At 39.1% G+C, this 12,069-nt stretch overlaps 1 protein-coding gene across 1 annotated transcript; it reads left to right on the top strand.

Moving 5' to 3' along the window:
* Positions 1-640: 640 nt before the first annotated feature.
* Positions 641-10,973, top strand: LOC134089685 (chromaffin granule amine transporter). Its single transcript, XM_062544133.1, has 16 exons — positions 641-679; positions 1,951-2,084; positions 3,227-3,602; positions 3,834-3,892; positions 6,097-6,180; positions 6,266-6,358; positions 8,287-8,376; positions 8,505-8,548; positions 8,928-8,988; positions 9,083-9,178; positions 9,349-9,427; positions 9,533-9,584; positions 9,671-9,734; positions 9,835-9,954; positions 10,085-10,218; positions 10,330-10,973. Exons 2-16 carry the CDS (start codon positions 1,976-1,978, stop codon positions 10,432-10,434), a joined length of 1,566 nt encoding a protein of 521 aa, XP_062400117.1. The 5' UTR covers positions 641-679; positions 1,951-1,975; the 3' UTR covers positions 10,435-10,973.
* The last annotated feature ends 1,096 nt before the right edge of the window (positions 10,974-12,069 follow it).

Below are 12,069 nucleotides of genomic sequence, written 5' to 3'. Positions count from 1 at the left end.
GCCAAAAATATGATGTTAGAATTCTTTGGACACACATACACACACACACAAATCATTAAATGATCTTGTTCAGCAATACAGCACCAAGGAGACCAGGACTTGTTGACAAGAGAAAAGAGCAAACAGAACCTTTACAAGAGAGCAGATTGTCTTTGTGTGTGTACAGGGAATGGGTTAACCACAGTAACAGATCTTAGATAAGTCTCATTGTGTCTCTGGTTGCCTGCAGCTTATTCACTTTTTCCAATTAAGAGCAGCACACACACACACACACACACACACACACACACACACACACACACACACACACACACACACACACACACACACACACATGTAAATACAGAACATGGCTGTAATGTGGCAGAGAGAGGGGGAGGTGGTGTGGTTAGGGTTTTGGATCAAATGTGCTGATGTTTTGAAGGTGAAAAAGATCAACAAGTTATTTTGATTATACATGAGTGTATGGAAACAAGTGGATAGTATTCATATATTTGTACAAGAGAAACAGAAAGTGGAGATGTACAATTCTTTTTGTCCATGATTGCTGTGATAGAACGGAATAATGACTGAGGTATGTGTGTTCCTGGCAGAGGTCCTATATATAGCCCTAGCACAGGCAGATAGCCAGTCTTTGTACCCGCACCTGTGGAGAGTTCACTGGAGCATGCTTTTGAAGGTAAGAATCCACATTACTGGTATTAGCAGAGGTACATATTGTTTCATTTCCTTTATAGGTTTTCCATGCTCAATTTTGAAAACAATATTAACAATATTGTTAAATATTGTACAAATACTATGTCTTACGTTTCTGATTCTATTTCTATTCTAAATGTGATTTCAAAACAGCCGACAGGATATATGAACAAACCTGTAAGATAAATAATAATATATAAGCAGCATCAAAAGTGCACAAAAGTACTTCTTATGTTCCTCATGCCAATGCTGCCTGATGCAGAATTGAGGTATGCAGGACTTAGTATTGGTTTACATTTTAATGGGTGGATGGGAAAGTCATTGAAACCTAATGCGTAGATACTGAAAAGTCATTAGACAGAAAGAAACTTGACAAACGGACAAAATGGAATAAAGGTTTTCTTTTTTTTTTTAAATAAGGTTTTATTATGACGATCATGGTAGAATAATAACAAGGAGGAATATGTAACAGCTGTATTGCTAAGTCAGTCAAAAAGCTATCCCTGTTGATCAGCGTAGGGGATTCAGACATAGATGTATGTACAGTATCAGTTCTAAACAGTAAAATATTGTAAACACAGCACACTATGAGATAGCCTAAGCCTTTGTGGCAGATGTAATTACATTGGTGAGCAAAAACAAAACATGACCTCCCAGATAACTGTATCATGCACTAACTGTCGACAAAGCCAGTATAAACCCTGGCTGCTTCGATTGACATTCTGTGTTTTCGGATTCAGTGACTGTGATCAATAATCAGCTGAGCGTAAAATTTACCCAAGTCATTGAGTCAAAGAAGAAAGGGTTTATTTACTGCAGACAAGAATAATTTGTAGGGCAGTCCAGTGATTTAGATATTTTCTCAACATCCTTTCAGTAGACATCCATACAAGTTGAGCTTGCAGAGTTTCCAAACAAAATGTCATGCCATGCACTTCTATGACATATTCTTCGTCGTCATTATCTTTGCATAATGGTAGAACTTACCCCCCTGACATTATCCCCTTTAAATGACATTTTAAAGGAAAAAGCCAGCGATTTTTCACATAGATCCATCACTGGATTTCAGATAACAGAGGATAGTCACGCTTTATTGTTCCATCTATTTAATCTGTTTGATTAACAAGGTAACTTGTTTCTCTTGACATGTTCAGTTGGAATTAGTGAGAAGTGCCCATGGGTCACAATTCCTTTTAATTCAGTGCTCACCATCTGAGCTTTTCCTTTAACTTGATTTTACTCCATGTCCTTTAGCACTTTTAAGTCAGAGGGAGGAATCATGTTGAATCCAATGTACTGGGTGAGACAGAGCAGGGGATCTCCCAGACTGGTACTGGTAGTGGTGTGTGTGGCGCTTCTTCTGGATAACATGCTACTGACGGTTGTAGGTGAGTTCAGAAGACACAAAACATATTTTTGAACATTAAACTTATATTTAAAACTAAAACATTTTCCACTCATTAGGACACACAATCTAAATATCCTGACTGAAGAGTATTCTAAACTAAATATGACCACTATACAGTCCTGCACATTCTCTCTGCAAAAATAAATCACACATACCAATTTGTCTCAACCTCAACTCATGTGTGTGTATGGAGGGGGATGGATGCTGTGTGTGTATGTGTGTGTGTGTGTGTGTGCGCGTGTGCGCGTGTGCGCGTGTGCGTGTGCGTGCGTGCGTGCGTGCGTGCGTGCGTGCATGTGTGCGTGCTGGGTCAGAGGCAATGGTGTGTGTGTGGTGGAGGTGGGTGGAGGGGTTGTGGGGGGATGTATGTGTGTGTGTGTGGCTGATCCTATACGAGAGCCGCTTCACTATTGCAGAACTCATAATAATGCCAATCACAGCTTGTGTCTTTGAGTAAAAGTTGTTGCAGCACAGGATGTCTTTTTTTTACAAAAAACTATTTTTAAAAAGAAACAAATATGACAACACAAAACTGTAAGGTTGGAAAAAGCCTGAATTTAGATGGTTCTGTGTTGTGACACGATCTGCATCTCTCTGATCATTTAGATACTGGTATTGGTAGCTGCAATTATATTAATGATCTATTTTGCATCTCTTCTTACACAGTTTTACATGAACTGTACTTTTTTAAGAAAACTTTTAGCATCATAATGCAAACTGACTTCAATAGCCCAGGATCATGCAGATTTATGTAAAAGTGCATGTCTGCTCTAGCCATGACTGTGACATTTACTAATGTCGTCCTTTTTTGACCTAGTGTTCCCTTTAAGACTGCAACAGCAGAGAGACCCCTGGGCCAGCCTGATATCTTGCCATCACACATGGACAGAGATCTAAATACACCAGAGGAAATTAAAGTGATACACAGATTTGTCTATTCAACAGTTGTGATCAAACCCTGCCTGATACACAAATTATGTATCATGCAGGGTTTGTAAAGGCCTTTTTGGTAAACTCACACACACTTCAGTAGTCATGTATGCACCTCCCTTCAGCTTTATTTTTAAAAGATCACTTACTAACCTCTTTGGTTTCTGTCCTGTCTGCTCCTATCTCCTCTAGTTCCCATCATCCCTACCTTCTTATATGCCATGGAGCATGAGAAAGAGAACCTCTCCACTTCCCCTTTCTCCTCCTCTTCTTTCAGTATGACACTACGACCTCCCACCAAATCTGCTTCATCCTCCGTTCTCTCTCTATATGACAACACCACCTACAATGTACAAGTCTCTTCCAGCAACACGACTGAGTTCTTATCAGCCCTTCTGCCTAACCAGTCTGGACACAGAGGAAAGGACCTGGGTCAGAAGCAGCTGGAGGGCTGCCAACAGGACAGACAGTTTTTAGAGGAAGAGAACATCCGTGTTGGCCTCCTGTTTGCCTCCAAGGCTCTGGTGCAGCTGCTAATCAACCCATTTGTGGGTCCACTGACAAACAGGCATCTACCTATGTTTACATTTGAATCTGCTTTACAATTTGCTGTTTTATTGTATTCTACTCTAATGGCTTTGCACTGAGTGAATAATATATTGTTTGCACCTCAGCACTATGCCTTGCCTCTACCATTTTTAATGTTGGTACAATATATGAAAGAATAGAACAAGCCAAGAAGCACAATTCTGCAGGGCAGTCTCTAACCAGCCCTTTTCTTTCTCTGTTTACATTTCAGGATTGGATACCACATACCAATGTTTGCAGGGTTTGTCATCATGTTTATTTCAACTATATGTAAGTGTGCATCGTCTACTCCCTAAAGCCAGAATGAATGAATTCAATTAATACATTATTGGTGCTCAATGAAAGTGTATACATAAAGGTTGAAATTGCTACTCTCTTTTTTGTGAGTGATGAGGATGCAGATGGTAATGTTTCAACACAGTACAGCAGATCTGGGCCTTGAGACAATTTAATACAATTTAAGTTATACACAAAGCAATCACAGAATGTAACTGCCTCCTTGGTCATCATCCACTAAAGTAGCACAGGTCAAATTGTTTTCTTCCAGATATATTTTTATAGTTTACGAAATCTAATTTGGAGATGTCTACGCGTACAATTTTGTAGGATTGGTTATGGGTCATCCTTAGAGCACTGTTGGGAGTTTCTCACAAGGAGCACTCCACAAGTCATCAATCCAGTCATCTGGTCATCATTTGACCTGACCATCATTTGTCTCACATCTAGCCTGTCAACAACAAGACTGTCAATTTTTCATATTCATATTTTTATATTTTAAAATTTTGAATTATATAGGTACACATCACACATGTATATATACTGTATATTCAATGTGGGCTGTGAACATTTGATATTTTCATTTTACTTGAAGATTGGCTGAAGCAGTTAACGTTAGGTAGGCCTAGATACTTTGTACATAATGTTCTTCCACCTCTTTTGGTAGGCTGGGTGAACCCTGCTTGACCTGCCGAATTTTGATTTCGCCCAGGCAGCTCAGGCTGGACACCTGCACATCTATCTCCCCTGCTTCCTGTCCACAGCCTTTGAGTCCAATTACAAACTAGCTTATCCAAAAGACGCACCGGTTCATTGGTCTGATCGGTTGAATGATGCCCATTGATCACGCCTCTTGTGCAGTAGAAATAAAGCGCAGACTCCCCATACTAATGATCAAACTTAAAAGATTGAGCTTAGTAGGCTATGGTGATAGCCAGACTGCTCTTTTGGTTGACTTTTTCCTCCTTTTACCTATCCTCTCTGGTTCACATATGGTCTCCCAGAGTGTTGTGCCTGAACGCTATCATTGAACGAAAGTTCATGAACTCGTTCATAATTTTGGTGAACTTGAACTGAACACTATTTCTGCCTGATGAACGATTATGTGAACGCGTTCATTCTGGTGTAGGCTATGTGAACGTCACGTTCACTCTTTTTTAATTTCGTTCAATAAGGTTCAGGCAAAAAACACACTATTAATAGCACTGCCCAACCGTTGCCCAACCGTTGCGTGTGCTTCTTTGTCTATGATACTATGCCTGTCTGAATTCATATTTCCGTATCTAGCCTACCCGAACTTTTCCTGCTGCCGACCTATGTTTCCGTAATGTTGCCACAGCTGATATGTGAATGCAATCGCGGAAAAAATCGCACTTGATCAAGGGAAGTATTAGGCCTACGTGTAGCCTTTTAAAGCGCCCTATGTCACTGAACAGTTCCATCTCTCACGCTGCAGGTAGCTAATGCAGCAAGGTAGCCTCCTCTCCTGGTGTACAAACTACACTCTTCTGACAGCGCGGCCACATTTTGTGAAATGATACTAGAGGGTCATGGATATAATTGGCTGGAGTTTTTCGAGCCCTGACCGTTCCACAGATGATTGACGCGTGTAATTTCCACTTCAGTGCTTCCAACCCAGTGGCTGTAAGTGGGTTAGGAAAAGGATTTCAAGTGATTTTGCAAAAATGACCAAAAAAGAGAATTCCATACCCTACCTTTAATTCCACGATCCAGCTACATTCCCTCTCGCCCACTGCAGTCCTTTGATTAGCGTCTGCTATGTCGGCCTTCCATCAACACTATAGCATCTAAGACTCATCTGTTTACCTTCTGCATAACTTAACAATCATTATAGAGTTGTGGTTTGTATGTGTTCATGTTCATGTTATTATTCTCTAACATTTCATTTGGTCTATGACCATTTGTATTTTTTGTTTAGGCTATATGACTTTAGTTTAAGCTATTCAGTATAATGTTAATGTAATGCTTATTTATGTCATAAGTCATTTTAGATAGAAGAATCTTAACTGGTGTTAATAACAGTTACATGGAAATTGTGGCGTATTGTATTCAGAGCAAGTGTAACTATATGTGTGTGTGTTTGTGTGTGTTTGTGTGTGTGTGTGTGTGTGTGTGTGTGTGTGTGTGTGTGTGTGTGTGTGTGTGTGTGTGTGCGTGCGTTGAATGGGGTGATCCAGTGTTTGCCTTCTCAGAAACATATAGCTTGCTGTTTTTTGCTCGATCTCTTCAAGGAATTGGCTCATCATTCTCCTCTGTGGCAGGTAAGGTGCCTGTGAATGTGTCAGATGATTCAATCATGTTTAAACCTTATGTGAAGCAACAAATGTTCACTCTTCCATTTTATAGGATTAGGAATGCTTGCAAGTGTTTACAAAGATGATGATGAAAGAGGTGTTGCTATGGGAATAGCACTGGGTGGACTGGCCATGGGAGTTTTAAGTAAGTCGCACACAATGACATTAAATAAAGATTTTTAAAGATCATGATGACATTTGGCAGTAGAATTTGAAGTTCTGTTCTTTTACATTGGCATGTATTCATTTAAGAGAATCAAATGGGTAGTGTAGACTAAGGAGCTGGGCAAGCATGCAGTTGCCTGAAATGTTGTTGGTTCAATACCTAGCTTCCACCACTGGGCCCTTGAGCAAGCCACTTAACCCTGAGTTGCTCTTGTGCAGCGGTTCCCAAACTCCCCCACGTACTGTACCTTCTACGTTCTGACTCGGCTCGCCTATCCCCACCATCCGACACATTAAAAAGTAATACATTCTATTGACGTATTCCAGGCATGATGTCTAAAAATCTGCCTCTTTTTTTTTTTTTTTTAAATGAAAACGTATCCTAGAGCTAACAAATTATTTATGTCATGTTTCCATATCATTATAACAAATTATTTATTTATTCATGAATTAATTACAGAACATTTGAAAAGTTAATTTTTAACACCTTTCTGCCATAGCCCTTTTCATCTCGCGTACCCCCTAGAAGCAGCTCGCTTACCACCGGTGGTACGCGTACCACAGTCTGGGGATCCCTGCTCTTGGGAATGGCCCTTGTACAACCCCAAATTAGAAAAAGTTGTGCCTTTGTGTAAAATGCAAATAAAAATAGAATGTGATCATCTAAAAATATTGTGTGTTGCTGGCATTACAGTTTTTCTCTTTGGTACATTTCTAGAATTATCCTTGAGATTTGCAAAACAGTAAGTGCATTTCTCAATACAATTTGTACAAATAGCAAAACACCATGGAATAGGCTACCTGCAAAAGCCAGTCTCTTGCTCAAAAGCCTTAGTTCATCTCGCAAAACTAAATATCTGTGTCAATGAACATCAGTGCATCAGAATGACAAGTCCTTGCGTCATTGTGTATAGATAAGACAGTCAAATGGCTTAGTCATGTTGTCAGTAGCAGTGTACTCCGGAGGGATGTTCTGATGTAAACTATGACTAAAGTTTTGATGACATTTTTTGTAAATTGTAGGTTACACCTTAGTGTATGTGGGAGTGATTGATTGCAAGAGACTGGACAAGATTCACATTTACGCTTTTACTGGTTTTTACTGTAATTGGTTGACAGGCCCTGTCATTGCGACAGCACTGCATAGTACAAAGAAAAAAATAAAATAAAGTAGAAATGTGACCATAGGACAATCTCCTTAGGGAAAACTGTATGCAGTGCTGTAATTGCAGTGCAGTCTTCCTACACCTCCTGGCATTCCTGTCTTTTGGGACACAAATTCTCATATAACAAAATGTTCAACCATTTTGCATGTAAAGACTTATGCCATGAACGGATGCCTAAATGTTGTGGGGGTGAGACTATTCAGCAGAGAATTTTTTATAATAATTTGTGTGGATGTACCAAAACATTTGCAACTTGCTCAACGAAATGAGAATTGATGTGCACAATTGACACAATGATGTGAAGACTGAACAGATAGTTTTGAGAATTTCAATTCTGACCTGAGAAATGTAAAGCGACAGAGAAAAACTGTAAATTCAAAACGAAAATCTTCCATGAAATAGTTACAGTTGTAATTTTCAACATTTGATATGTTGTCTATGTCCTTTTGTAAGATTAGATTAACATATTCTTTTTTTACATAAAGTCCTCACTTTTTCTGATTTTGGGTTGTAATATAATTGATATATGTCAATTACATATATGCCACTATAAGTCGCTTTCGATAAAAGCATGTGCTAAATGAATAAATGTAGGCCTATAAGTTATTAACCACAGAGCCCCCATGGCATAGTAAGACTTTGTTTGATGTAGGAAATGTTTCATGATGCTTTTTATACTCTTGTGATACAGCTGTTATTGTTTTGAATGTCCCTGACCCTGAATTAAACTTGTATTTTCCAGTTGGTGCCCCATTTGGCAGTGTGATGTATGAGTTTGTGGGAAAAAACTCCCCTTTCCTCGTTCTAGCCTTTCTGGCTGTTTTTGACGGAGGTAAAAAACAGAGGAGCAGAACACAATAATATTTTTGTCTGTTCATAAGACTATATAAACTTTATATGACAAACAATAATGTCACATGAATATTAATGAACCATTGATTCTTTATTTCTAATGTGCAGTACTGCAACTCTGTATTCTCCAGCCCTCAAAGATTTCTCCAGGAGTAAGTGTTTGCACACCTTTCCTTGCATATGAACGTTTTCAGCTGACCATGCTTGCATAATTCATTTCCTGTACCTGTATGCCTGGCCATAGTATTACAGTAATTTCCTGTGTATTAGCCACATCGTGTATAAGCCGTAGGCTAGTGTTTTGTGCAAGTTAAAAGAAACAAAACCATATTAATACCATATTAACTTCCTCCATGTATTAACCCAGCTGACGAAATTATGCAAAATCAATGTATAACCCGCGGCTAATAGTTGGGGAATTATGGTAATGCAGTCATAGCATCAGTCCTGTCCTTTCGCTACTTCTTAGACAAACCTATATCTTGACCCAATAATCACACACAATGTTGCTGCTTTTCCCATTTCCTTTAGAGTACAGAGGGAACTCCACTACTGACTCTGTTGAAAGACCCCTACATCCTCATCAGTGCAGGTATGCTCCTCAGAGATCACCATTTTTGTTGTTGTGTTATTTTCTATGTCATGTGTGCAGATGCACCTGTAATTCATGCACCTTTATTATTCAGGATCTTTGTGTTTCGCCAACATGGGAGTGGCCATGCTAGAGCCCACTCTACCAATATGGATGATGCAAACCATGTGTTCTCCAAAATGGCTACTGGGTGAGTGGAGCAGCTAAATCAACTGAATGGTTATTGATTACAAAAACTTTGTGGGAGTTCCATTTTTTATTTTTCCACACTATGCTTTCATTTTGATGGATTTGATATTTTGATTATACCTGAGTCTTCTCGCATGTCCAATTCTTGAATACTGTTATGCAATCTTTCAGGTATGGCGTTTCTTCCAGCTAGCATATCTTACCTTATCGGAACAAATCTGTTTGGTGTGCTGGCTAACAAAATGGGAAGGTACTGAACAGAATAAAAATTACTCACAACTCTGTTTCAAATTCTGGAACGGGTTTGACATTGAATGATCAAAGTGTTGATTTGAGTTCTCTCTTGTATCCTCAGGTGGCTGTGCTCCATGATTGGGATGCTGGTTGTTGGTATTAGCCTCCTCTGTGTGAGCATATCTGATCATCTAATCTGTATTTTCACTGACTAAATCACATCAGTGCGAGTGACCCTAAATAGTAATCAATTTTACAGGTCCCCTTTGCAAAAAATATCTATGGCCTCATCATTCCAAATGGTGGTCTTGGATTTGCTATTGGTAATATGAATCTTTGCCATTGGATAAAAAGACAAATAATATTGCAAAAAAGTTAGCTGAGCTTACTTACATGAAAGAACATGTTGTAACCTCTGTTTAGGAATGGTGGATTCCTCTATGATGGCGATCATGGGGTATCTAGTGGATATTCGTCATGAATCTGTATATGGAAGTGTGTATGCCATTGCAGATGTAGCACTATGCATGGGGTTTGCCATTGGTAAGTAACCTCTTTGTTCACAGGGACAAACACTGCATTAGAACATTACATTTATTTAGCATTAGCATTTAGCCCTTAGCATTCTCTCTCTCTCTCTCTCTCTCTCTCTCTCTCTCTCTCTCTCGTAAAGGTCCATCTACAGGAGGTGCTATAGTGAAAAGCATTGGCTTCCCCTACCTCATGGTTATCATTGGCATCATCAATATTCTGTATGCCCCTCTTAGCTGGTTTCTTAGAAACCCAGCAGTGAGAGAGGAAAAGATGGTAAGTGTGTAGGCCTACCAATAGATACACCTATGATCTTGAAAAGTTAACCGATAAATACATATAATTTGTAAGTTATTAATAGGAGCTGGTGACTGTGGTGTGTTTTAGGCCATCATTAATCAGGAATGTCCAATGCACGTGAAAACTTACGACACGCAGAGACGAAGAGATGTTCCTCTATGTGACACCAGCGAAGAGGAAACTGAAGAGTGACAAAAATGGCACCAGTGACTAAATAAACTCTAAATAATGTAAGGCAATGATAATAATTAAGAAATACATTGTTAAACATTTTTTGTTGACACACACTTGTTTACACAATTAATTTTGTTTAAAGTATTGACAAAAAGTAATGGACCTAGTGGTGTAATTAAAAAGCTCTACTTTAATCTCATCAATCATGTCTCATAGAGACTGAGTAGTGAAATGACATATGATGACAAAACTAACATATATTTTAACACAGTTAACAGCACTGATTCTAGAAATGACAAGCATTGAGGAGGAACAATCAAAATAAATCAAATAATTTTCCTGTTTCACACCAGTCATATGTTAATTATAGGGTTAACCACAGCAGTGCGTTGTTGTTTAAGTTCATGCATCATCTAAGTGAATTAGGGGTACATGTAGTATGTGTCTCAGTAAGTGTTATAGTATTGATAATTAAGTCTCACCATTGCAATCTTGTTTAGTCTTTTGTGTTTAACATACAGTATAATTTGTGGCAAATTCAACTCAATGTGCTATAGACTTTCATCATATTGTTTATTGCCACACACAGAGGTCATATTGTAATTCTGTCACAATTCATTATGATTTCTGATATAGTGGCCTAATAAATCATGTTAGAGTATGTAATCTTGCTGTATTACTGTAGCATGTTGCTGCCAGAATGACTCAGGACATTTTTCTTTGACTATAGGCTAACAAAGCCCCCCTCACAAATACTGTAGGTCCTGAGGTCTCATCAGACAACTGCAACGAGTTTGCATTTTTCAAATCAGACTCAACATTCTGTCTAATAACACTCATTTGACAGAACATTGAACTCTAATAGGAGGTGCGATTAAGCTATTATCAGAATTCAGTTTAATTGACATTTAACTGAAATTTGTGTGGAAACAGTACAGGGTCTCAACTCCTTAACCTGTGTGAGCAAGGTATCTAAACATTCAGAGAGAGCCCATGAGTGACAGGGGCAAGAAAAAACTCCCTAGAATTGGGGATACATATAGGAAGAAACCTCGGACAGATCCACGAGTCAAGGCCCCAACCCAGTTACAGTACAGTAAGGTCATTTGTAGTGTCAGAAACGTCAAATAGTCCAGTTTAGGGAATAAATTGTCCATGGGATTAGGAATTGTTTTAAGGAAAGAATTGGGTCGCTAGGATGCATGCGCCAGGAATCCGGGCAAGGAGACAACGACAGACAACAATAACATTTTGTTACACCGCCTTGAGCACAGGTTTGGTTTTACAGGGACTGTTATTGGTTTAGGTCATATCTAGAAGACAGAAACTTCTATATGTCTATTGGCAACTATACCTCTGCGCCAGCTCCCTTGTCCTATGGTGTCCCCCAGGGCTCCATCCTGGGGCCACTACTGTTTAGTCTTTACATGATTCTACTTGGTCAAATTATAAAGAATAACCTGCTTTCATATCATACCTACTGATGACACCCAGATCTACCTGTCTCTGTCCCCAGAGGAGACTAACCCTCTGGAATCTCTTTATTAAGGCGAGACACGGCAGGTGAAAACATTGTTTTTGTGACCTCCGGTCAATTTCGAGATTTTGTGCTAGTTTGCTACCTTAGCATGTATTCTACCACCCTACTACAAC

This window comes from Sardina pilchardus, chromosome 8 (genome assembly GCF_963854185.1).
Source record: "Sardina pilchardus chromosome 8, fSarPil1.1, whole genome shotgun sequence".
Taxonomy (NCBI): domain Eukaryota; kingdom Metazoa; phylum Chordata; class Actinopteri; order Clupeiformes; family Clupeidae; genus Sardina; species Sardina pilchardus.
Note: the sequence above shows the minus strand (reverse complement) of the source record. Positions and strands in the feature narration are given on the sequence as shown.

Coding starts and splice junctions, on each gene's coding strand:
- LOC134089685 (XM_062544133.1), top strand. CDS start 1,976: ATGTTGAATCCAATGTACTGGGTGAGACAGAGCAGGGGATCTCCCAGA. Junction 8,989..9,082: donor CTACATCCTCATCAGTGCAG/GTATGCTCCTCA, acceptor TTTATTATTCAG/GATCTTTGTGTTTCGCCAAC. Junction 9,585..9,670: donor TTGGTATTAGCCTCCTCTGT/GTGAGCATATCT, acceptor TCAATTTTACAG/GTCCCCTTTGCAAAAAATAT.